General features: G+C 40.2%; 2 protein-coding genes and 1 long non-coding RNA gene across 6 annotated transcripts in view; 1 reads left to right on the top strand and 2 right to left on the bottom strand.

The window, feature by feature from the left end:
• fhl3a (four and a half LIM domains 3a) overlaps nucleotides 1–17,646 on the top strand; it is a 32,327-nt gene extending 14,681 nt beyond the window's left edge. Inside the window, exons 1-6 of one of the 2 annotated variants that reach the window (XM_077599012.1) lie at nucleotides 6,893–7,083; nucleotides 9,506–9,686; nucleotides 12,015–12,189; nucleotides 13,615–13,784; nucleotides 13,848–14,034; nucleotides 15,547–17,646. In XM_077599012.1, the coding sequence (XP_077455138.1) occupies nucleotides 9,531–9,686; nucleotides 12,015–12,189; nucleotides 13,615–13,784; nucleotides 13,848–14,034; nucleotides 15,547–15,698 (840 nt within the window). In that variant the 5' untranslated portion in view covers nucleotides 6,893–7,083; nucleotides 9,506–9,530 and the 3' untranslated portion in view covers nucleotides 15,699–17,646. Of the gene's footprint in view, nucleotides 1–6,892; nucleotides 7,084–9,505; nucleotides 9,687–12,014; nucleotides 12,190–13,614; nucleotides 13,785–13,847; nucleotides 14,035–15,546 lie in introns of those variants that run through there. The other variant, XM_077599011.1, reaches the window with a different exon arrangement.
• On the bottom strand, nucleotides 1,605–19,243 carry LOC144073299 (uncharacterized). Of its 2 annotated transcripts, XR_013300051.1 has the most exons (5): nucleotides 19,194–19,243; nucleotides 17,783–18,025; nucleotides 11,985–12,166; nucleotides 2,142–2,242; nucleotides 1,605–2,022 (listed from the first exon to the last, which is right to left on the bottom strand). It is a non-coding gene; the product is annotated as an uncharacterized LOC144073299 (long non-coding RNA). The 2 variants fall into 2 exon arrangements; XR_013300050.1 differs by lacking the exon at nucleotides 11,985–12,166.
• Nucleotides 19,244–20,189: 946 nt separating this feature from the next.
• The window catches only part of rspo1 (R-spondin 1), a 15,066-nt gene continuing 8,434 nt past the window's right edge, over nucleotides 20,190–26,821 (bottom strand). For both annotated transcript variants that reach the window (XM_077598952.1, XM_077598951.1), the window contains exons 2-6: nucleotides 26,759–26,821; nucleotides 25,769–25,963; nucleotides 23,971–24,114; nucleotides 23,627–23,803; nucleotides 20,190–20,363 (exon numbers count right to left, since the gene is read on the bottom strand). The exon at nucleotides 26,759–26,821 is cut by the window's right edge and continues 203 nt beyond it. In XM_077598952.1, the coding sequence (XP_077455078.1) occupies nucleotides 20,227–20,363; nucleotides 23,627–23,803; nucleotides 23,971–24,114; nucleotides 25,769–25,963; nucleotides 26,759–26,821 (716 nt within the window). In that variant the 3' untranslated portion in view covers nucleotides 20,190–20,226. The remainder of the gene's footprint in view (nucleotides 20,364–23,626; nucleotides 23,804–23,970; nucleotides 24,115–25,768; nucleotides 25,964–26,758) is intronic.

A 26,821-nucleotide genomic window follows, 5' to 3' on the forward strand; every position in this document is an offset into this window, starting at 1 on the left:
TTATATATATTTTTAGATTTTACAAAATGATTTTTGAGCTAAAAACACAGAAAAAATAGATTAAAAAATGACAATTATTGATTTAAAAGGGGGAAAATCAGGAAATTTAATATACATCTATACTCTTCATTTGAATTTGATCCTAAAACAGAAAGTCGCCACTCATGATTTACTTTCCCGGGCCACACAAAATGATGCGGCGGGCCAGATTTGGCCCCCGGGCCACCACTTTGACACGTGAGCTAAGATGTCAGCGTCATACAGCGACATCTACAGATTCTTGAATTTAGTGCATACTGACTGAGCACCCCCACCCACAAATTTTAGACTTTTAAGTGCGCCCTATGTGAGTAAAAATGTGCCGCGTTGCATTTGTATGGTTTATTATCACTTAATAAGGGGAATTGCAATCATTAATAAGGGGAGCGAATGGCCGAGGTTGCCAGGTATGCATCATTGCAGTTTCAGTTTAGATTACAGGACCAATACAAAGGCCATCTTGGGTCCCCCAGTGCTAAGTTTTGCCAACTGTGTTCTCAACCCACCATATTCGGCAATTCATAATCGTATTTCAGGTTGATTTATGATTAAGTCGCTTGTATAAATTCCGTTTGTGGAAAATCCTTCCGCAGTAGCCTCCTATTAGCAGGCAACTCTCTCTGCGGGGTTCATTAGCCAAATACGACAAAGGAACGCTTGCATTTCACAGCCAGAGGCCATCATTTTCTTCCCGCGTGTTTACGATGTCAACTCTCGGTCACCTCCCATTCGTCAGTAAGCGCCGTTTAAGCGCTCAGAGACAATAGCCGGTTTGGGTTGCAAAGTCTGGTCCTCCACCCAGTCCTCGGTTTTCTTACAGGTGGGAGGAGCTTGACTGCAAGCATCCGCTTTTCAATCACTTTTCTTTTCCAGTTTTATTTGTATTAATCCATAAATATCTATTTAATATTTTTCTAGAACATATATTTTAAAAAAAAGGATAAAATACTAAACTCTTATTTTGAATGTTTGTTTGTTGTTGTTATTTGTGCACTTGGTGGTGAAGCTTTAAATCTCATCACATTTGTATAATGACAATAAAAGCATTAAATTCAATTTGTCTTTAAAAATGAGATAAATATCTATTTAATATTTTTCTAAAACATATATTTAAAAAAATGGGATAAAATACAAAACTTATTTTGAATGTTTGTTGTTATTTGTGCACTTGGTGGTGAAGCTTTAAACCTCATCACATTTGTATAATGACAATAAAAGCATTCAATTCAATTTGTCTTTAAAAAATGAGATACATATCTATTTAATATTTTTCTAGAACATTTATTTTTTTAAATGGGATAAAACACTAAACTCTTATTTTGAAGGTTTGTTTGTTGTTGTTATTTGTGCACTTGGTGGTGAAGCTATAAATCTCATCACACAATAAAAGCATTCAATTAAATTGTCTTTAAAAAATGAGAAACAGAAAAAAAAATTTTTTTTCTATCCAGATAAAGAAAATTCAGTATAGAATTTTGTACTTTCTTCCATCTTTAGTCTCCTAACTTTTATCATGAGCTCCAAAAACTGTATTTACAAAAACATGAAAATCGGCCTATGTTGTTTCCCATACAAAATTCCACCGAGTTCGCCACCTGTGTTTGTTTTTGTTTTTTTCTGTTGTTTACTTGACATCATCCTTGATTTTTGTTATTTCCTCAACCGAGGCCCTCAAATGACACGCTCAAGTGTCCAGTTGTGAACTTTTTACCCAACTAAAAGCCAGCCAAACTGTGTTCTGGATGATGTCCAGGCACAAGACAAGCGCGCAAAGTGATGGTATGTGTTTATCCCCAGGCAAGTTTTCTTCTCTGCTCCTTTTCATTGCGACGTGATTTAAGACCCGCCTTTGGTTTTCAGCTCTCGCTTTAGCCTTGATTTACCTCAACGTGCCGTCTTCGGTTTCCTCCCGTTCGACTTCCTCCGCTGAGATTCCTTTCTTGGTTCCTTTTGTAAAGTTTTGGTCCGGTTGGAGTCGGTGATCTGCCAAAACATCCAAGCACTTAAAAATGATTGAAAGTCTTTTGAAGCCGTTCAATCATAAAAAGGCAATACGACGACTAAGCTAAAATATGCGGCGCTCGCGGACCTTTACGACTTACTTTGGGCACGGTCTGCGGATTTTAGCGTGCATTCGGTGCAGTTCCGTTGTTTTTCTCCATCCATTTTCCATGGCGCTTGGCCTCGTTAGCTTAGCTGCAGCCTTGAAAAAGAAAAAAAACAAGTGAAGAAGCTTTGGATCAATCAATGTACTGCAGTTAATTGATTGGGAATTAGCATTTTTTGCGCTAATCAAGAGATGTCTCCCTTTAACGCGTTGGATCCGAATGCTAGGACGTCCAATCCATTTGAGTTTGATTTATTTGATAAGGGACAGCAAATATTAATGGACATATTTATTTTCATGTTAATGAACATATATATGTAAATATGTAAGATTGTAGCCAAGAGCTAATTTAAATCTTTAGTCCCTTGTGTTTGTACAAGATTAATGATGACACATCTATTGCTGTCCATCGCAGCCAATGAATTAACAACAATAAATAAATAATAGAATAAAAGAATGAAATAATAAAAATAATAAAGAATAAAAAGAATCAAATAATATATAATAATAAAATATATAATTATTTTATTATTTTGCATTTATATATTTTAGTATATTAATATAATAATTATTAAATATTATATTATTGTATTACTGTTATTATTACATACTATTATATTAATCTAATAATTAAATTATTTTATTAATATAATAATTATGATTAGATATTACATTATTATATACCATTATATTAATATAATAATAATTATTAAATAGTATTAAATACTTTCTAAATTACATAATATTAAATAATTATTAAACATTACATAATATTAAATAATTGTTAAATATTACATATTATTAAATAATTAATTTTATTATATTAATATAATAATAAAAGAATAAAATAAAATATATATTTTGTTTACGGCTCATAATCCCAATCTAAAGCCCCGTCTATGACAGGCAATGAGTTAAATCGGGGTTGAAGGTCCATTTAGGATTAAAATTGCACGAAGAAAGGTACCCTATACATGACGGAGCATGCCATTGATTGATTTGTGGGTGGATTACCTTTTGTATTTATTTGGATTATGCAAGACAGAGCCTATTATGAAAAATTGAAAAGGAATGATTGCACATTTGTAATTACAACATGACGAGGCGACATCGCATGCACACATGATCCGTCTTGCAGAGGAATTATTTGCGCCGGAATGATCTTTTGTGACGTGCGTTAACGAATGGGAGTGGACCTAGGATGATTGGCTCTTATCAAACCTGTTCGTCGGATTGTATGAGTTTGTTTCCTGACCGTCGTTTGCAACGCATTTGCAGTAAACTTCAGATTGCGAATTATTTTTACATTTCTTTTGCATGTCCTGGACTTCGACATGAATGACCGTGCAAGAGAAACTTTTGGAGCATTCGTGTGGGTTGCGGCCTACAGTCTCAGGGCTTGTTAGAACCAATTCACACACGCCCTGTTTGGTTTGGACAAATCCTGAAAAGTTCATTGGGTAGTGTGAAAACTAAACAGCAAACATTAGTGTAGCGCCATACGTGACCACAACGTGATGCGAAAGAGTTAGCATCAAAGTTTGCGGTTAGCGATACGACGGCCAACATAGTCCAATAATGGAACAATGTTTGCACGTGTGGGTTTGTTGACAAATCCTAGGTGTTACGTTTTTGGCAAGACGTCGAGGCGAGGGAACGGGGAATAGGACCCAATCACAGGGAAGCAGGCGAGGACGAGGGAAGTGGCGCTCAAACGAAAACTTTAATAACTTAGACGGGATCTTAGAAAATAACAAAGACTTGGAAATCAAATCACATAAAGCCAAGAATGAGGCATCAAGGTAAAGTGGCATGGACAAACAAAAGCAGACGATCCGACGAATGACATAACAATCAGTGGGGTTTAAATAGACTGACGTGGGTTGACGAGACAATTAGGAACAATGGACCCATTAGAAGACAAAGGACTTGGACTAAAATTCCCATTAACCTGTTTTCTGGGATATATATAAAGCAGAGAGGAACATTTTCACTGTGAGAACAGTATTTAAAGCATTTACATTTATATATATACAATACATTTAGATATTAATACATTACAGTGTTTTGATATGATTATAGCTGTTAACTTGTGTATTTCTGTAAAGGCGCGAAAACATGTACTGCGGTTTTTGGTTTATCCCAGCCAAGTCTGGTCTACATTAACCGTGATATTTGAAGGATTACTCAATATAATTTTTTTAGTCCGGACCAAAGAAAGTGAACTATGCACTTTCCTGCTGTGAATATGCCCTTCGTTTTTGTGGTTGTTGTTTGGTTTGTTTCATTGTGCAATGTGAAGGTTGTGTTTCAAATAGAAGTGGATTCAAACATTTTAACCGTGTCAAAATATAAATTGTGCTTGTCTGTCAGATAGCGTTTTTGAAAGTTATGGCAATCATGAATGACTGACGATTCATGACGATATGACGGCATTTGTTGGACTGGTCTACAGATCGTAGCATTGAAAATCTGTCCGTCTTTCCAAGAGCTTTCTTCTAATGAAATTCACCCGGCACACCCATTCTCCGTGTTTTCAGTCTGTGGCCTTTTTCCCCTCCAGCACATGTTGCACTTTGGCCTCGCCACTGCGGCTTCTGGAAAACCCAAAAAGCCTCAGCGTGTTATTCCTTTCCTGGCGACTCTTTAATTTAGCGATGAACCTTGCAAGTTCCCGGCTTTTTCCACGTTTTATTTGTTTTCCGATAGATAGACGAGGAATGCCAAGGCTCGGTCGAGGATTAGATTAGTCGGTACAATCCCTTCCTGACTGGCAAACCAGGAAAAAGTTCAGGGCCGGTCGGGAGACGCCACAAAGCGACGACGTAGGCCCCCGTATGCCCCCGTACACCCCGTCCGCTCTGGCGATCCCGTTAATCCGGGGCAGCCTAAACTCTTCTTACGCTCTGTTTGATTCCAAATGTGTTTACTCCCTGCAGGAAGAGCGGAAAAGCCTGGCTGCTCATTCGTCAGTCCCTACTGTCGTGTAAAAATAATCACCCCCCCACCAAAAAAAGTGCTTTACAAGCAGCCTGTTGTATCAACAGAGAGATCATCTTGACCGCAACAGGAATGACTGAGTCTTGCAAAAACAAAAGCCACTGCTCACATAGCGTATCGTCTCTCTTAGTACATTGGTTGCCATTAGCGACGATCGACGGTTCATGTTTTGATGGATGGTTTGGGCGTCTATCGTCATCGATGGCTCGGAAATTAGATCATTCGGTGAAGCATTTAGCCAAAGGTTGTGGAATACTGGTGTTCAACCCAAGTATTGCGGCCAGATCCGGTTCCCATCGCTTCAGTTTACTCTTGCAGAAAATCATGTATGTCAACTTCAGGTTTTTTTTTGCTAAAATGAAATGTAAATACAATTTCTGTAGCCTATCAGAAATGGACAAGAAGTATTTCTATTTTCAAATAAAATGTATACAGTGGTACCTCGTGATACGAGCTTAATCCGTTCCGGGACTGAGCTCGTATGTCGATTTACTCGTATCTCAAATGAATGTTTCCCATAGAAATGAACTAAAAACAAATTAATTAGTTCCAACCATCTGAACTAACCCCCACCAAAAACAGGATATTGGATTGGATAAACATTTTTATTTGTTCTAATTCGCCATCTATTAACAAAGTGACAAATAACTAGTGGTTTAATAGCACTAAAATGTGTTTAATAGTATTAAAATTAGACTTTTTGCACGGCAACGCGCTCGTAACATAACATAAACAAATTGAAATGAACTTGGATTAGGATGCAGACACTCAAAAATAAGTTGAATCTAACCTTGCACTAAACTGAATTCTAATTTTGTTTGAAATTTGGATACCTTTCTTCTCCCGGGTTGGCTCTATTGGCCCCGCCTCCACCCTGACTTTCAGACTCAACCTATCGAGGGTTGTTTGCTTTTGTCTTCCCTTCAAAATATTCCCAAAATGATGCACACAAATATCCTCACAATAGGATAACGCACGACCACTTGCCTACGAGAAGTAGTATATACTCCTCTCGTATTAGCGAACAAGCTCCGCCATTCGCACTGACTAACGGGGGGGAAACACAAAAAAATGCAACGCTCCTGTCTTCTGTGTGTACAGATTATCTGCGAAAAATATTTTTTTTCTACCCTGGCACCAAAAAGGCTCCATAGACAAAACTTATCGATGTTCCAAAACTTAAAGGAAAAAAGAAGCATCTCAACATCCCACAAAGTTAATCACCCTGACCCATATAGCTGCGTTAAATATTGAACTTTCCATCTCCAATGTACTCCCGCGGGAATGACTGAAAGTGGAAGAATTCTCGGTCTGAATTTTGCCGCTTCCGATGCTGAAATTAAACTCTGCGCACGGTCGGTCCTTTCTGCGTGGACTCCTCGGCTCCGATTTCCTCGAAAACCGGTCACGGCTCTGGTATTTAGCAACGTTCCGGGCTGCTCTGAACTTCTGAGTCACCGCTGGACGCGAAGGCAGATGGAGCTTTGCCGGGAACTTTGCGCATAGAGTACAGTAGTTCTGGATCCAAAAAACCCTGTGCGGCCTGGAATCTGGAGTTCGCCGTGACCCAGATCCAGTGTCCAGGGGTCTTTACGGTGATGTCATGCCCACCCCCAATTCTACTCGGTTTTCAGGGGGAGTCTTGTGCCATCCGGAGTTCATTTAACCCCCACCTTGGCTACTGGGAGCAAAATGGAAACGGGTCAAAAGGAGCTCTCTCGTCGACTGAAGTAATACATATTTGCCGATTGGGTTTTAGGATCTCGGTTTAAGACCTCCCCATCTGTTGCTGGAGGGACTTGACGGGTACTTAATCGGAGGCGATTGTTAGTTTTTCTTGCTCTTTGTGAAGACTAGAAAAACAAGCCGGGGCTTTGTGGAAACGCTCTGGCGGGGATTTCAAACGGATCCGGGACGGCTTTCCTGGGCCTTTGCAGGTACGTGGAAATTAAACCGTCATAGGAAGGGATAACAAATTCCTGTTGACTTGTCAGCCAATGGTGCTTCAGATTTGGAGATTTGTTTTCTGGGAAGGGGTGCGTTTTGTTCTCTTTTGGAGGAGACTTTTGGTGGAGTGGATGTTTTAAAGTCATATCGTTTACTACAACATGTACATGAACTTTTTCTGGCCAAGGTTGTCTTTGAAATTCTGGTTTGTAAACCATAGTTTAAGTCACAGATGGCTGGAAATGGTGGGCTTGCATTGGCTGGATATTTAAATTAAATGCAAGGTGGTGGATTTTGTTTGGAGTTTCCAGTTTATAGTAAATAATAAAGGTGTCAAACTTTAGTCCTGCATACCACACCTTGTCTTTTAGTCTGGTGAGTCATTCATGTTTTCCACCAAAGTGATATTCAAATTATTCCTGGAGACGTAAATAAACAATTCGTGAAAACAGAAAGATTTTCTATTAAAAAAACTCATTATTAAAATAAATACATTCCAAATTAAAAAGGGGAATATTCGGACAAGTAGGGCTCTTTTGTTTTTAATTAAAATGTATATATTATAAAAAAGTATATATTTTATTTTTCATTAATGAAGCTGTATTCCGAAATTTAAATAATTTAAAAAATATTTGTATTAAGAAGTTTGGATATTGTTAGGTTGACAATGTCTTAAAAATGAACTAATTGACTACCAAAATAGTTTTAATGACACCCCTGCTATACACATTTAATCCAGTAGGTGGACATGAATTATTAGCAGCATTATTATAATTTAAAAATGTTTCTTTAGATGAAAAAAAGTGACAGCAAGTTGCCAGCTCCTAACACCTCCTTTTTTCCTGGCGATCGCATACCTGGCAACCCATAGGTTAATGCAAAGTCTTACGTTTCAACTCCGCATCGTGTTGATCTAATCTTGACGCGCGGGTTACGCGGTTGGACTTTTCTGATAGATGGCGTGTCAAATGTGCATAAATTGACTGTCAAAACAAAGATTTTCCAAGACAACTACCTAGACTAGCGAGACCCCCTTCGAGACCCCATGTACTTGAAACGAATGCATTCGGCGGCCCAACGCAGAACGGCCTGTCCAATCACGTTGGCCGTCAAATGAACAATCACGGGAGTCGAGCCAAAGAAAACATGCCTACGAGGCAACGGAATCACAAGGTCAAACGAAATCTCTGATTTGCTTGATTTTAGCAATGAATGTGTTCAGTTCAACTACACTAAGAAATCCAAACTGGGAACGCCAGAGGGTCCGCATCACTTATCGCCAAGGAAAAACCTCCCCAGTCGTGTCGTCATGTTTGGGTAACCTGATACGGCGGTCGCCGGCGGCGCTCTTTCAAGCCATTGTTCCGTCGGGTCGTACCGTGCCAAATCAGCGATGGCGCTGGTGGTTTTGGACGCCACGCGTGCTACTCCTGTGTTAAATGCTGACGGGATAAACATGGCAGTGGTGGTCCGTTTTGCAATATGTGGGAGTCACGCGAGGTCATCGTGACGGGATGCCCAAAAATCTGGAAAGAATTTATGCGTTCATTTGTTCACAACTTCAGTTTTTTTGCTTTCTGATTCTTCTTGATGTCACTTAGTTTTTGTGCATTTTGTTGTGGGTTTTCTCCGGGTACTCCGGTTTACTCCCAAATCCCAAAATCATGCTGGTTGAACCCTCGAAATTGCCCCTAGCTATGCGATTGGCTGGACACGGATTCAGGTTGTCCCATGCCTGGTGCCCGTGGTTAGCTGGGATCGTCTCCAGCACCCTCGTGAGGATATGCAGTTCAGAAAATGAATGAATGAACGTTGCCTGTAGGTTCCAAGTTTGCCACAATTTCACGTCATGTTCTTTTCGGGGACCCGGGTGGTCGTAGTTCATTTGAACTTGTTTTAGATTCAGACACAGACAGTTTTAATATATTCAATGCGGTCTATTTTATGATCATCAAATGGAATCCAACCATTGACTTATACAGCCGTGTTTACGTCAAGGATGTTTGGGTTTGTTAACCTCTAAAAGGACTGAGAGTTCCCTGTCCTGTATGTGGTAAGTCAAAATCCTCTAAAGCAGAATGTAAAAACAAGCTTTCAAAATGATCCGAAAAACTTGAAAAATTACAGACTAGATAATCACATTGCCTCTAAAATTGGCAAAGCCAAGCCTGGTGAAAAGTGCCACGTCTCGTGAATGGATGGCATGACATTCCCACTGCCAAATTCTAAATTGAAAGTACATGGTACTTAGTAGTTCCCAGACACTTTGTCCAGTCAGTCACTAGAATTGCCTTGTATTTTTACCATTTACCAAAATTCAAAGACCTTTATGGTTTTTCCTCACCCTTGTTTCGACGATGTCACGCCCTTTGTGTTGTCAGTAGCACTAAACAATACTTCCCACTCTTCCAGGCCGACCAACTCGCCCCCCGTCAAGATGGCCGACCGCTTCGACTGCGACAACTGTAAAGAATCCCTATACGGCCGCAAGTACATCCAATCGGAAGACAGTCCTTACTGCATCCCCTGCTACGACAGCCTCTTCTCTAACACTTGCGACGAGTGCAAGGAGCTCATTGGCCACGACGCCCGGGTAGGTTCGGACTTCATTTCTTTTGAGATCGTTCCCCAAAAAATAAATAAAAACGAGTGTGCCTGAACGCATTGTTGGACTTTATGTACAGAAATCCCTCGAATACCACTGTTAATGTAGACCAAGGGTCTCATTAACGTCTACTCGGTTTCATGTGGGCCGGACCATTTTAGATATAATATTTAGATTTTTTTTTTATATAAATGGATTAAAAGAACTGGATTCAAAGCCCTGAATATTCAGTTTTTTATAGATCTAAAAATGTTTATTTGAGCTTTTTTGTCTTAGTAAGGGAAAATCATTTTAATCATTTGTTTTTCATTGCGAAAGGAAACCAAATTTTTCTTTAATTATGTGCCATATTAAAGTGGAAAATAGAAAATATATTTATATATTTTTAGATTTTACAAAATGATTTTTGAACTAAAAACACAAAGAAAAAAAATGGATAAAAAATTCAATTATTGATTTAAAAGGGGGAAATCGGGAAATTTAATATACATCTATATTTATCATTTTATTTTGATCCTAAAACAGAAAGTCGCCACTGATGATTTACTTTCCCGGGCCACACAAAATGATGCGGCGGGCCAGATTTGGCCCCCAGGCCACCACTTTGACACCTGTGATGTAGACCAAACATGGCCGCGACAATTGAAAAATCGCGAAGTAGGGTCAGCCCTATTAAAAAATAATATTTTTTTTACTACAGTGTTTATGAGTTTCAGTGTGGATTTTCACATTTTTATGAACTTTAAAAAAGCAATTAAAAATAATAATAGCAGAAAAATATCACAAAGTGGTGAATTTGCGCTTAGTGAAGTCGCGTTTTTGTATGTAACATGATGTCATTCTCTCTTCAATTTTTAATGATTCCATACCATAACTCGGTATTACCTACAAACATTCCAATGGTGGAAAAAAAATGTTAATTTAATTCATCTGTAACTGTGCCGAGCGAAGATTTTCTTCCCATATTGGGTGACTTGTGGTCGAAAGGTAGCGTATCATTTTTGCTGCCAAAAAAATGAAGTCCAAACATACTCTATCCTTATTTGGAGACATATTCTTTTGGTTGGCGGCTAACACGTAACCACGCCCATTTTTACATACAGGAAGAGTATGACTACTACTTGCCAAATAGTGAGCCCACATTGAGCTTTATTGCTTGTGACCCTTTGCACGTTATAAAAAGAAACAGGAAACATTAAGGGTTTCATTTGGACCAGTACATAGTAACCGCAAGATGGATACGATTATAATATGTAGCTGGAGAGTTCATCTAAATCGGCCGTTTTATATTAACTATAAACCAATGCTATAGTACACCTTTTGTTATTTAATGAAAAAAAAATCATGCTTCTCGCTCTAACGTTACTTTGAATTTGATGTTAATAAAGCTGTCACAAATGTGAAATGCAAGGTAGTTCTGGAAAATATGAGTGTGAGGTAAACTTATTGTTGACCTCGTCGATAATAAGAATTATTGTATTTGGACTAATTACGATCAGATCACAAAACCTTTCTTTTTCTAATAATAATCAGTGAATTGTTTTATGAATAATCAAAATTGAGTTGGGGCGCCCTGGCAGATGAGCGGTTAGCACGCTAGCCTCGCAGTTCTGGGGTCCGGAGTTCAAATCCAGGTCGGTCCACCTGTGTGGAGTTTTACAGTCTTCCCTCGATTATCGCGACCTCACTTAGAGATTTTTTTCTGCTATTAATTATTTATAAAATTATAAATTTTAAAGTTCATTAAAATGTAAAAATCCACTCTTGCTACTAGGACTCAGCATTGAAGAAAAATATAGTTATAATAGGGGTGACCCTACTTACCGATTTTTCAATTATCGCGCCCATGTCTGGTCTACATTAACCGCGATATTCCAGGGATTACTGTAATGTTCTTGCGTGGGTTTTCCTCGGGTACTCCGGTTTCCTCCCACATTCCAAAGACGTGCTGGTTGGACACTCTAAATTGCCCTTAGGTATGAGTGTAACTGTGATTGGTCTCTGTCTCCAGCACCCCCCGCGACCCTCTGTTCAGAAAATGAATGAAAATTGAGCTGATCAATTTTCGTTCAGAAAATGAATGAAAATTTATCTGATCAATTAGCAAGTATGGTAACATTTAGTTTGTTTTATTTATGCACCAATAGTTTGGGTACCTTATAGAGAGAACCCTGTATTAGCCACAAAGACATCTAATGACCATTCGCCGCCAGATTTCCCAAACAATTTCAACCTATATTTCACCTATATAACCTTTATTATTGCATAATTTCTGTATCATAATACCTGGCACGCATTTTTCACGATGACCCTCAGGAGCTCTTCTACGAGGACCGGCACTACCACGAGCACTGCTTCCGCTGTTTCCGCTGCGACCGCTCGCTGGCCGACGAGCCATTCACCAACCAGGAGGAGGCGCTGCTCTGCAACGATTGCTACTGTAATGAGTTCTCCTCCAAGTGCGTCGCCTGCGACAAGATCGTCATGCCGGGTGAGCGGGGAAGTTTAGCGGCTAACGTAGCTAGCGACGTCGTCGCCGAGCGGAGGAACGGTTTTGGTGGAGGTGTGTGTGCGTGTTTTCATTGGCTAAGTGATTGTGTATGTCCCTCCTGGCTTCCCCTTCATCTCGTGTATTTTGTGATTAACCACTGTTCTGTGTATTTACCGTATTTTCTCGCACGTATTTGTAACTCGAAAAACGGTTATGGCTTTTTTCGCACAAGACTTGCTTTACTCTTTTGCATCAGTAGATGTCGGCAAAGTAACATTTACAATTTGTTGGTCATTTTCTCTTTTGCGGTAAGAAAACAAAAAATACTGGATGAATTACTAACTTCCTTATGATATTGACCCTAATAATGTGCTTTTGATTCGTACAATAACTCAGAAATACCACGTGCGATGATTTTTCTCAAGATTTTCCCTTCAAGGTAACACATTTGTACTCCCTATTAAAACCATGAATATGGAGGTGAAAATTGTAAATCAGGGGCGGCTTATACGCGATAAATTGTCAAGTTCAACGATTTGACGGCAAGTTTAAGGGTGTGGCTTATGCGCGGGGCGGCTTATACACGAGAAATTGTAAAATTCAGTGATTTTAAGTCCATTTTAAGGGTGTGGCTTATGCGTGGGGGGGCTTATACGCGAGAAATTGTAAAATTCAGCGGTTTTAAGGCAATTTTCAGGGTGTGGCTTATGGGTGGGCGGCTTATATGCAAGAAATTGTCAAATTCCACGATTTTAAGGCAATTTTAAGGGTGCGGCTAATGCGCGGGGCGGCTTATACGCGAGAAATTGTAAAATTTGACGGTTTGAAGGCAATTTTAAGGGTGCGGCTTATGCGGAGGGAGGCTTATATGCGAGTAAATACAGTAAATGTGTGTCTCTTGTGGCATTTTGTGAGAGTATTTCCTCGTGGACGTTGTGTTTCGTTTGTGTCTTCGTCGGTGTGCGTTCTTCCCCGTTTATTTGTCACTTCTGTACAACCATTTTTGTCATTAAAATCCTTGTTTACCAGCACCTCCCTCACTTTTTCTGCCTCCCGCAGCCTGGCTTCGCTCTCGCCACGCACTCGAAGCGACCATTACAGACGAAAAAGCCCGCCCGACCCCAAAACCACAGCGTCATCGTAGGACTAACCGACGAGTCAAGTAAAATAAATAATAAACACGCGCGCCAAAGTAGGAGAAGACGGATTATTCCGTCGCACAAACTACGGGGGTTGTGGGGGGATTTGCGTGAATCCATCTCGTAAGGCCAACCGCCAGTTTCCAAGAGAGTGTGTGAGGCCTGCGGTGTTTACAATTCCAACAAATCAAAAAGGCTTTTTCACATATCGGTGAAACGCGGTCCAAAAAGAAGTTAGCAAGCACTTGAGCTCATTTGTGAACATTTTTGGGGCGTTTGCCCGCAGGTACCCGGAAGCTGGAGTACGCGGGGTCCACGTGGCACGAGGGCTGCTTCGTCTGCCACGCCTGCGAGCAGCCCATCGGTTCGAAATCGTTCATCCCGGAGAAGGACGAGCACTACTGCGTGTCTTGCTACGAGGACAAGTTTGCGCCGCGCTGCACGCGCTGTAAAAAGGTGGGTCGGTCGGGTTCACCCCGAAGTCCCCTTTTTCCGAGCCAGTCTTCCCGTCTTTTTTAGACCCTGGCTAAAGGTGGCGTGACCTACCGGGACGAGCCGTGGCACAAGGAGTGTTTCGTGTGTAGCGGCTGCAAAACGCAGCTGGCCGGCCAGCACTTCACTTCGCGAGAGGACAACCCGTATTGCCTCAAGTGTTTCGGGAGCCTCTACGCCAAGAAATGCGAGGCGTGCAGCAAACCCATCACAGGCAAGACTCGTTTTTTGTTTAGTCTTATAAATAGGGACCAGACTACTTTGGTGGTCTATCATTTTTGTGTATTTCCATGTTGACACGTGAGGTTTACAGAGGCGCAGACCTTAGTTTGAGAGTTGCTCTTCAATCGTGTTACTCAACGGCGAGAAACATCATATATACAGTGGTACATTTGCACGGCAACGCACTCGTAAGATAACATAAACAAATTTAAATGAACTTGATTACGATGCAGACACTCAAAAATAAGTTTAATCTAACCTTACACTAAACTTAATTCTAATTTCGTTTGACATTTATATCTTTCTTCTCCCAGGTTGGCTCTATTTGCCCCGCCTCCACCCTGACTTTCAGATTCAACCTATTGAGGGTTGTTTGCTTTTGTATTCCCTTCAAAATATTCCCAAAACGATGCACACAAATGTCTTCACAATAGGATAACGCACGACCACTTGCCAACGAGACGTAGTATATACTCCTCTCGTATTAGCAAACAAGCTCCGCCATTTGCACTGACTAACGGGGAAAAAAAACACTGAAAAAAATTCAACGCTCCGCCCAGTGCTCTCAGAGACATTACACGAGGGAGTTGCGACCAAAAAGACAGCGGCCATGATGTTTTTATGAGCAGCCTCTCAAATAGTCTTTGAAGTCGATAAATCGAAACTGCAATTACACCATCCGAACAACACAAATAATGGGTGCGCTGATGTGACATGAACGCTAGTTCCAGACCAACGTTCAATAGACGAACAAGATGGTGAGGAACAATTGGCTATTTTTAGAGCGGCTAACACAGCATGAAAGCTAAATGGCAATGACAGCCAAAATGAGCGATTATGAGATGCAGGACAACATCGACCCTACCCAATAAAGTAAGCTCATGTAGTTACTTACATAATTGATTATCGGCCAAAGTAATGCATTTAATTGTTGACAGAAGTATCAAATTTGAAAGATGTGATATATTATTGTGCTAATTATATATCTAGACTCACCTTTTTTTATCGTGACAATTTTTGTCATATCGCCCAGGCCTAAATGGACGGTAGAGATCTAGCATGACTCATTGGAAAACAGCAGTCAAGACTCGTTGTCTTTATCATGCAACAAGTTGCAAACGAATAAGAACGTGGTCAGAGGAAGTAAGCCTTAACGTCAGATCTTGGCGCCTATTTAATGGGTTGAAAAAAACGTAAATTAGTTTTCTGGTTAGATTTTCCTTTGGGATTAGCGTGTGGATCCTAGTAGGGCGCCGCCCCGAAATAAACGTGTCACCAGAACCACCAGAGGTTCCCTAATGTATTTTCCCACTAGTGTCAAGTCAAAAATGCAGCGAGAGACAACAGAATTTTTTCCCGAGAGAGGACCGCACTTTCCACACTGAGTGGAAATCATGAAGTGATGTTTCAAATTGAATTTTAAATGAGTCATTTTTGGGGGGGCGGAAAAACCTTCATATATCGACCATTCCTAACCTGGGCTACGCTTTTGCTTATTTTGTAGGTTTCGGCGGAGGCAAGTACATCTCGTTCGAAGACCGCCAGTGGCACCAGCCGTGCTTCACCTGCACGCAGTGCTCCGTATCGCTGGTGGGCGCCGGTTTCTTCCCCGACGGCGAGCGGATCCTGTGCCGTGACTGCCACAACGGCCTATAAAGACACCCGCGCACCCCCCCTCCGAATTCCACACGACTGGCGTCCCGACCAAAGTCTACCGAGAACGGTAATGCCGGAAAGCGAATGCAGTTTTTCCTACATAGATCACTGCCGAACCGCTTGTTTTACAGCGTTGAGCCTTAAATCAACACGTGGCGTCAGCGGCCGCCAATGAGTTAAACCAGGGGTGTCGAATCAATCGTCGCAACGCCATTTCAATAATACTACACCAGTCTTTTCATTTACATACGAGCAAATCTCAGTGGAGTGCAGTTAATAGACGACGTACCGTATTTTCTTGCATATTAGCCGCCTACGCGTATAAGCCGTACCCTTAAAATTGCCTTAATATTGTTGAATTTTACAATTTCTCGCGTATAAGCCGCCCCCTGATTCACAATTTTCACCTCCATATTTATGGTTTTAATAGGGAGTACAAATGTGTAACTTTGAAGGGAAAATCTTAAGAAAAATCATCTAATGTGGTATTTCTGAGATATTATTAGGGTCAATATCATAAGGAATTAATTCATCCAATAATGGTTGTTTTCTTACTGCAAAACAGAACATAACCAACAAATAGTAAATGTTACTTTTTACATCTACTGGTGAAAAAGAGTATAGCAAGTCTTGTGCGCATATAAGCCATACCCTTGATTCAGTCATCTTTTTTTGTTACAAATGCGGCTTATATGCGAGAAAATACGGTACTTGAATGACCCAAGTATTACACATCTCGACCACGTTTGTTATGTACAATTAACCAAAAATCACAAATTTAATACAACATAAAAATAACTTACCTTAAAAAACTGGGAGGTATTTTTTTTTTATCAAGAACAATAAGATAAATTTTGCACTTTTGAGACTTCTGCTATCATGTTACGTGCACATAATTCAATAGGGGAGAACTTAAAAAAAACATGGCACAAAACCACTTTTTATCTGATTGCTGAAACGTGTTCCTTTTTTTTCAAATCTCTTGTCTTTACCAATTTTTGGGGGTATAAATGATCTAGTAAATCCAAGTAACAAGAAAATAAATGGATGCAAGGGACCAAAATGTTGCTCAAGTCATAAAAAATAAAATGTGGATTGTTGGAAATGTCAAGTGATGATGATGCATTTGGTGAAACTTTTGGCTAACTAGTGTGTAGATTAAAAAAAATATTCTGTCACTTTGCTGCCCTCTGTTGCTTGGAAGCATTTTTTTGTTTTTCAATATTGCAGCTTTTTTAAGCATCCAATAATTAGAATATATTGAAAAATGCTGCCTTATTTCTTTGTAAAATCTAAGTATGCATGTCTTACTGGGGTGTGTTTATCGTTTGATGTTGTGTGTGATTTTTTTAAACTTTTGTACCACCCCCACCAACACAAAAAAATCTGAAATTTATATAATTTTTCATAGTGGATGGTACCATTCTTAAGGTCATGCATGTAAAAGCTTTGTCAAGTGTTACAAAGTTTTTAAATTATTAAAACACATGCATTTCATTTTTGGGTGTGTTTTATGTTTATGAATATGTGGTTTTATTTTTTATTTTTGTTGTTGTTTGTAGAGTTCAAAATAATGCTATCAATATTATATGATGTATTATAATTGAGCAGTGAGTGTTTTGGATGATTGACAATCATTTCATTCTTGCTTTTAAGCAGTTATTTTATCTTGGATTTAAAAATATATATATTAATGCTAAAAAAAAATTCCCACTAAGCTCTTCCTGATTTCTTTCTTTTTTTATTCTATGTGGAAAAAGTATTAACAAATCTATATTTCAAATGATTTCAGCTTTGATGCTGGTGAGTCAAAGTTGAAAAAATGTGCATTTGTTTTTGTTGTATTTGGGGGTGATTTAGTGTTTATTTTAAATTTAATGGATGGCATTCCATATTGCAATGGAGGATTTGTTTATACATGCGTGTAGAAAATAAATGATGTGGAATATTTGGTGTACTGTCATTAAATGGACGTTATCGCTTTAATTGAACGTGTGATTTGGAGGAACAGTTTCAACATATGTCAAGATATATAACACATGCGGTGATTTTTTTTTCTAATGCCGAGTCGACGGTTTTCCTACCTCGATGGAGTACACATGGAATAACAGATGCACGCTCCCTGCCGCAGTTTAAGATTTTTTCTCCAAAAAAGGAAATGGAAAAGTCGGAGTGGCTCGAGGAGGAGGATGAGAAGGAGGAGGGGGTGCTGGAAGGTTGCTGGAAGTGTGGGAGCGCGGAAGAGAAGGAGGATGTTCACATCTGGAGTCGACACTTTCAGCAGGGGGGCAGCTTTTTTTCGGGTGGGATTTATTGGCAGGAAGGATCTGAGAGGAGAGGAGAAAGGGTCAGTGGGAAAAGTTCAGTTTCAGACACCACTTTTTAAGGCTTTCGCGTCCCGGTTGTGGCTGGCAAAATGAGGAATATGCAGAATAAAGGTCTCAGTGGCTGTGTTGAAACAAAATGGCTGACTTCCTGTTGGGCCTATTTTTGTATGTTCGGTTAATTTCACGTTCGAGTAATTTTGCCGTTATGGACGAAACGGGCGCAGGGTTGTAATTTTTAAAATAATTTTCATGGAATTTCAGTTTCCGATACCAGTTCTTAAAGCTTTCACGTCCGGGTTGTGGCTAGCAACTACTAGGACTATGCGGTATAAAGCTTTGACATCAGGTCTCAGTGGCTGCGTTGACACAAAATGGCTGACTTCCCGTTGGGCCTGTTTTTGTGTGTCCGGTTAATTTCACATTCGAGTAATTTTGCCAGTATGGACGAAACGAAGGCGGGGGTGTATTTTTTAAAATAATTTTCATGGAATTTCAGTTAACGATACCAGTTCTTAAGGCTTTTACGCCCGGTTTGTGGCTAGCAAAAATAGGACTATATACAGAATAAAGCTTTGACATCAGTTCTCGATGGCTGCGTTGACACAAAATGGCTGACTTCCCGTTGGGCCTGTTTTTGGTTACCAAGTGCGAGTAATTTCACAATTATGGACGAAACGGGGGCAGGGGTATATTTTTTTTCATACAATTTTGAAAATTACCATAACATATTTCCAAATTACAATACCATTTCTCCAATTTACCGTAACACCTTTTTTTCAAATTACCATAACATTTTACCACCTGTTAGCATTATCTTACTACGCTACGAGCAATTCGCCCGTGTTTGGTGCCTTTAGAAGGCCAATATGACCCTAAAATAGCTGTTGTAAAACATATTAACCGACTTTCCGTGTCCGGTCAGTTATTATTATAGTCAATTTAGTGTGAATTTTGAAAAAAAAGCAATTGCTTGCTTAATCTTCGACACCTTGGTTTGTCATTAACGTCAACGAGGCTGTTATTTTGATACAAAATATTAATAACATGTTCTTAAATTTCGTCCAGAAGCATTGCCACGTTTCTAGAGTTACTTGTGGACAAAACAGTTTGTATAACCGCTGCGAATTCATCGAATTATTTTGGTATTTTGCTGGAGAAAATCACTCACGTCCGCTGCAGCAGAACCAGGCAGAGAAAGAGAGCTGACGTAACATGGCCGCCAGTTCTGACGCTGATTCCTTCACATTTAGATATCTTATAATTTTTTCTCGTAATTTTGTCTTCTTACTCATGAGAAATAAGTCTAGCTAAATTCGTAAAAATAAAAGTGATTAATGTACAATGTTGCCCGAAATAATAGTAATAGTAGTAAACAATGGTTTATAGTAAAATTGTTGGCTTTTTTCTGATGTTGATCGTATGTTTTGTATGTTCTATAGCACCCACTGCTGGTCAAATACTTTAAATACAAAAACATTGCATCACTACGTATGTATTTATTATTATTTTTTAAACTAATTATTCTTTTCCTTGGGTATGGTTTATTCGCATTAGTATTTTACCTTCGTTTGTTTGACCATTTGAAATAAAACAAAAATTGGTGGAAATTTTAAAAGTGCAGAGCTGATTGTGTTCAAAAGAGGGCAGCACAATCCAAGTCTAATTTGTATTAGAACAAATTGATTAGTTTTGAATTACTACTACGACACTGATACATGTATAAATATTTATGGCTCATTTCATTAATTGTGGGCGTGGTCACGCAAAGAACGGGTAATTTTTGTGCCACCATTTAAAACTTGACTGATTTTTTTTTATTAGAATTTCAATGTGAGCGACAATGAATATAACATTACACATACTTATTTACGTAAGGTCACTTATACAACAGATGCATTAGAATAAACTCCTTTATAAATGTTTACACTTTTTTCTAAAATTGCAATTGTGCAAAAAACATCAAAACCCCGTGGGGGGTGTTGCAAAATACTAATAGTTCTTGCTCAGTCAGTGGCTTGCGTGTTTGTAGTGGAATCGCTCCCAAAAAATCACTTAAGGGATCTTTTCATCCAAGACAATTCGTCCGTCACCCCCGAAAAAAGCAGATGAGGATATTTCTCGTATTTTCGAGTCCAAATTTTTAAGCGTTTCCACGCCGTTTTTCCTCTTGCCAGGTTTTCGTTGTTTTAGGCCGTAGAAGTTTAAGTCCCCAAGCTGCTGGTGATGTTGGGGACCACAGTGGTCCCCTTTTGGCCTTTTTTTCTCCTCCTGCCACCTCCCCGAGCGCCATCTTTCCCGGCCTTGGAATTCTCCAGCTGGCCCCGCTTGGATTTTTTCTCTAAAGAGACAAAAGTAGAAGTTATTGAAATAAATGCCTATAATTGAATGCCTTTATTGTCATAATATAAGTACAATGAGATTTAAAGCTGCTCCACAAAGTGCGCACATAATTAAGTAGTCATAAAACGATTTACCGTATTTTCTCGCATATAAGCCGCCTCCGCGTATAAGCCGTACCCTTTAAATTGCCTTAAAATCAGTGAATTTTACAATTTCTCTCGTATAAGACTCCCCCTGATTTACAATTGTCACCTCCAGATATGTTGCACAAATTTTAAAAATCTCTTGAAAAATGGGTGTTTAAGAAATAAATGATTGAGATTACCCACTGAGAGAAGGTGAATAAATTAAATCACTCATCTATTAGGATCCGACAACCGTTTCTGGCCACCATAAAAAAATTCAACTCTCTACGTTGCACAGTTTGGACAAACGTAGCGAGAGAATCTTAACATACACACACATACACACCCATAAATCATGCTTTATAAGGATTATAGATGAATGACCGCATAGGCCACATTGTCTTATGGCATTTCATCTTTGTCATCTTGCACTTCCATTTTAATTTGTGCACATATAAGCTGTACCCTCGATTCAGTCCCCATTTTTTGTGACAAATACGGCCTATATGCGAGTAAATACAATATACAAAAATAAGAACGCAGTGGGTGGCCCGGTGGATGAGTGGTTAACGCGTTAGCCTCACAGTTCTGGGCCTCATGGGTTCGATTCCAGGACGGTCCTCACTATGTAGAGTTTCAGTGTTCTCCCTGGGCTTGGGTGGGGTTTTTCGGGGTACTCCAGTTTCCTCTCACATCCCAAAAACATACCTGCTAAGCAAATTGTAGGCTAAATTGCCCCTAGCTACGAGTGATTGGTCGTTTATCTGAATGGGGCCCTGCGATTGGCTTTAACGGTGTTCCTATTTAACGGCTGAGTTCCACTCGACTTCTTGAACTCGTCACTAATGCAGTCAAGGTGCTTTGAATTGGAACGAAACACCCCATTAATTTATGCCAATCCTCCTTATGCACCAGGCCTCCCGCCTCAATCAACGACCCCCCTCACAAACCTCCCTTTTTTCCCAAATGAGACCCCCAAAAGTAGGGCAAATTACCACATATATGCCAATAAATCATATATTGTTAAACAAGTGTGTCCCACTCCCACAGACTAATATAAGTAAGCTAGGTATACGTCAAATAACTTAAATAAAGCCCGCCACCCCTACAGACAAACACCCACACACACGTATTCCCGAGCTTTCGCCGCCATCGACACCTTGAAACTTTTTACAAAAGGGTTTATAATATTTCACCGCTAATTGTTTTCCCGAAATTCTTTCCAAGGCGAATTCACACGCGAGTCATTTCTCAACGGCAGCTGTCCGCCGCCAAACAGCCGATTTTCCTCCGGGTGGGAGTCCGTTCCCGCACGCGCTCCACCGATAAAATAACGTGTATATTCAATACCTGTCAACCTCTGCCGATAACTGCCCTTATAAATTATTATGATTCCCCTTACAAACCCCCAAAAAACCTTACAAACACCGTACAAGTCGTACGGTGTTTGTAAGGTTTTTTTGTAAGGGGAATCATAATCATTTATAAGGGCAGTTATCGGCAGAGGTTGACTGGTATGATATTCCCCAAATTGTTTGACTGATGTTTTTATTTTGTTCTCGGGTTTGTTTGGGATTTTTTAACCACAAAAGAATGGTACGTGTAAAATGAAAACTTGCCGTCCAGTGGCGGAACAAATATGAACAAGTCCCAGGGGCAATGGGGGGGTCAGAGGCCCCTTGGGGTGGGAAAGGTGGGTCCTGGCTGAGATATTTTCTACTAAAATACTACATTATTGCCCTTCACATAACCTTACGTTTGTTTTGGAATCTTCTCTCACCTAGCCACGCCCCTTTTACGTCATGACACCGTGCCCCGACCCCGGAACCCCTCCAAAATCTGACCCAACGAGGCTCCCGCGAACGTCACGTGTCGCAAATTCACCGCAAAATTCGATCAACGCTCGAATTCAAAACAAAGTTCCAACACAGCTGCTTTTTGCAGGCATCCTCCGTCCAATAAATTTGTTCTGGGCGGCGGCCAAGAACGACTAATAGCCTGAAAAAGACGCAAAACAAAAAGCCAGCGCCAAACGGCGAGTAACAAACTCTCTAAGTATTGCCTCATCTGTTCTGGCGCTGCACTCGGTGTTTCGCTTTGCTTGAGGAACGGAGCGTGTCGGCTCATTTATGGTGAGCGGGAAATCCGGCAACGGTCCATTTAGGCTCACGAGATCGGACGTCTGTGCCGATAACCGTGAAAAAAAGGCTAGCTAAATAACGGGAAGTCCTCAAGTTATGACGTCTTTGCCCTACGACTATATTTTCCCTTTAGCATCATTAAAACAATGGAGATGCATGAAAATATTCGTTGTTTTTAAAACAAAAACGCTGTTTTATGTTCACACAAACCTTAAGTCACTAAGAGTCAAAGTCAAACAATTTACGGTTGACGTAAACTGGAATTAAAGGAATAAACTGTAACGAATCGGATTAAATATATTCTGTATTGGCCCGAATATAAGACGACGACCTCTTTTTCAAGCCAGAAGTTTGAAAAATAGACTTGAAAACCAAACTCAATTCTTATACAGAAATGGGGGGTGCTGGAGCCTATCCCAGCTGACTCCGGACCAGAGGCGGGGGACACCCTGAATCGGTGGCCAGCCAATCACAGGGCACGAGGAGACGGACAACCTTGCACACTCACACCCATACCTAGGGCCAATTTAGAGTGTCCAATCAGCCTACCATGCATGTTTTTGGAATGTGTGAGTAAACCGGAGTACACGGAGGGAACCCACGCAGGCCCGGGGAGAACATGCAAACTCCACACAGATGGACGTGACCTGTATTTGAACCCAGGACTCCAGAGCTGTGAGGTCAAATGATAAATATGGAGGTGAAAATTGTGAATCAGTGGGGGCTTATACGCGAGAAATTGTCAAATTCAACGTTTTTAAGGCCATTTTAAGGGTGCGGCTGATACGCGGGGGTGGCTTATATGCGAGTAAATACGGTAGTTAATAAATAATATAGTTGGTCAAATCCGCTAAGATATTTTTTAATTATTTATGAGAAATGTTGGCTTTTATTTCTGTATTTTGCCATTATAACACATCAGATTAGGTTCTATTTTGTATTTTCTTCTCATTTTTGTCTTTACAAATAATTGAGATTCGAGAGACATTGCCAACCTCTCAAGCAGGGCGTCTTGGCCGCCACGCATTTCCTCCTCCCCGTCTGCGGCGCGCACTGAGAAGGGGAGTGCGGTGGTGGAAGTCTGACCCGCGACTGCCAACCCTTTTTAAACCCACACGTTTTGTTCCTCTTTACGCAGGGACTCCACTGGCTCCACTCGGTTAGCTGACAATCTGAACATGGACAGAAAAATGAATTATCTTACATTATCTTTTGTCCATTGACTTGTTGCTAGGTAGAATTTGCCATCATCTGCAAATTGGATTGGATAACTTTTTTCATCCCGTATTCGGGAAAGGTAACTCTACATTTGTAAAAACCACGGTTAATGGCGACTCACCCACGCACTCCATGGTGTCGTTGGCGGCGTGTTTGCCGGGTGGGCAACTGCCGTAACACCGTCCGCTGTGCGAATACAGACCCTCCTTACATTTAGTGCAAAAGTTGCGGTAGAAACACGCGTCACACTTGTCGATTTTACATTCTGCAAAACAAAGGAGGACATACTGTATACATTCCAGTATAACGCGCACCCATAATTTGTGACTAAAAATGGTTATTCAATTTTTCAAAGTTGGATTCGTGAGCAAGGATAGCGCCCCCTGGGGGGACTCGTTTCCCTGGAGCAAGATTTTTTTTTCATTTTTACTACATCTATATCACCCAAAAACTTGCCATAGGCTATTTGGAGAAGGCTGTTTTTTGTAAAAGAAGGAAGATTGTCGCCATCTGGTGGACAACGACAGGTTTTACGTCTACCATTATAAAGGCTGCGGATGTGACTTCACCGGCAGGGGGCAGTGTTTCACTGGAATTTGTGTGTAACGCGCACCTGAACTTTGCTTCAGTTTTTGGCAAAAAAAATTGCGAGTTATACTCGAATAAATACAGAATTTCTATTCAGGAAATAGAAGCAGCTATTCAAATATGATGTTTTTATTTTCTTTATTTTTTTTACAAATAGCATTAATTTAACGCTTAAACGCTGCCAGCCATCCTGCTGATTAATTTGGACATCTGGTGCCATCAATGGTGGCCAAAAAGTGTTCAAAATGCTCAAATATTTGATATTGGATATTTCTTTAAGATTATAATTCGTATATTATTTGAATGCGGGCTCCAATGCCAAAATATTTGATGATGTTTATTCAGTGTGTTAAAAAAAGATACATAAATGAATTTAAAAAACATTTTTTAAATTAAAAAATTAAAAAAAATGCATATTAAAAATTATAGGAGACTTGGTACCCTTTGGATTACAAAAAATATGACTTGTTAACCAATAAAACAAGTGTCAACATGGATTGCGACTTTCTTTGGCATTCCCCTTTTAAATAAAGGCCATATGGAAAAGACAGACAGATGTTCGGTAGAAAAACAGAATAAAAGAAAAACTGCAGAAAACAACACATGCTTCAATTTTGGCCAGAGAATTTGCTTCCAAGCGGTAAACAATTAGCATTTAGCAGCCGGCTACAAAATACGGGAATTCCGCCTTTGCCAAACACCGTTTGTCAATAAATACACTGATTTGTGTTTGGGTTTTTTGAGGACGGCTGAGTGCTTCATAGCTCTGGGGTCGTTGGTTCGATCCCAGATGGGTCCTGAACTGTGCAGAATTTGCATGTTCTCCCCGGGCTTGTGTGGGTTTTCTCAGGGTATTCCGGTTTCCTCCCACATCCCCCAAAATATACATGCTAGGTTAGCTGGCTAACACTCTAAATTGTGTTAGCGTTAATGCGTGTCCTTTGTCTCCTCGTGCTCTGTGATTGGCTGGCTACCAAATTAGAGTGACGCCCACCTAGCTGGGATAGGCTCAAGCACCCTCGAGATCCTTCATCCCAGGTCTGAACCTTCCGACGTGTATATTTTGCATGGGTTTTCTCCGGGTACTCTGGGTTCTTCCCACATCCTAACAACATGCGTGCTAGGCTAGCTGATTAAACATGCTAAATTGCCCCTAGCCTCGAGTGATTGGTTCTTTGTCTTCCTGTGCCCTGCGATTGGCTGGCCACCAATTCAGGGGTCCCCCGCCTGGCATTCTGTAGTTGGTTGGGATAGACTCCAGCAACCCCCGCGGAAAATGAGAGATTGAATGGAGAAGAGAGATTTGAGGAAAAACAATGAATGGCACTGACGGGTACATCTGTTGTTGCCTTCGGGGTTCCTCATGCCGAAGTAGCCCATTGGGCAGGACGCTAAGCACACGCCCACTTGACGAACGTCGTTGCGCTCCAAGTAGATGAAGAGTTTGGCCTTGCACTTGGTGCAACCGTTGTCTTCGGAACAGCGTTCGCAGCCTTTGGGGCACGATGGGGCCCCCTCGCTGCTCACTGACCCCCCCAAACAAAAAACAAAATGGCAATGAACAGGTATTTATTGAAGTCTCATTTTTTTATATACTTCCCTCATTACAGGAATCCCTCAAATATCGCGGCTTCAACTTTCGCGGCTTCACTACATCGCAAATTTTTGGGGGGGAATTTTTTTTTAATTAAATTTTTTTTGTGTAAATTCATAAAAATGTGAAAATCTACGCTGAAACTCACAAGTGGAGGCCACTCCCCTTTCTTCCGTTTACTACTAGGACTCTGCCCTGAAGTAAAAAAAAAAAATTAAATACACACACATATATATATATATATATATATATATATATATATATATATATATATATATATATATATATATATATATATATATATATATTAAAGTTCATAAAAATGTGAAAATCCACGCTGAAACTCACAAGCTGAAGCCACTCCCCTTTCCCCTGTTTACTACTAGGACTCTGCCCTGAAGTAAAAAAATATATATAATAAAAAAAATAAAAATATATACATATATATATATATTTATTCAAAGTTCATAAAAATGTGAAAATCCAGGCTGAAACTCACAAGTGGAAGCCACTCCCCTTTCCCCCATTTGCTACTAGGACTCAGCCCTGATGTAAAAAAAAACAAAAATAATAAAATAATATTTTTTTAAATAGGGGTGACCCTACTTTGCAGTTTTTCATTTATCGCGGCCATGTCTGGTCTACATTAATCGCGATAATCGAGGGATTACTGTACTTGTGTCTTTCTTTTCAATTCTTACTTGTTCCTAAGTTTTGGCTCACTCACCCCATCTCTGCTTCCTGGTCTTTGAAGGCTTTCCAACATGGCCGTCACTCACGGAGCTGAGGA

The sequence above is a fragment of the Stigmatopora argus genome, chromosome 4 (assembly GCF_051989625.1).
Source record: "Stigmatopora argus isolate UIUO_Sarg chromosome 4, RoL_Sarg_1.0, whole genome shotgun sequence".
NCBI classification, from domain to species: Eukaryota; Metazoa; Chordata; class Actinopteri; order Syngnathiformes; family Syngnathidae; genus Stigmatopora; species Stigmatopora argus.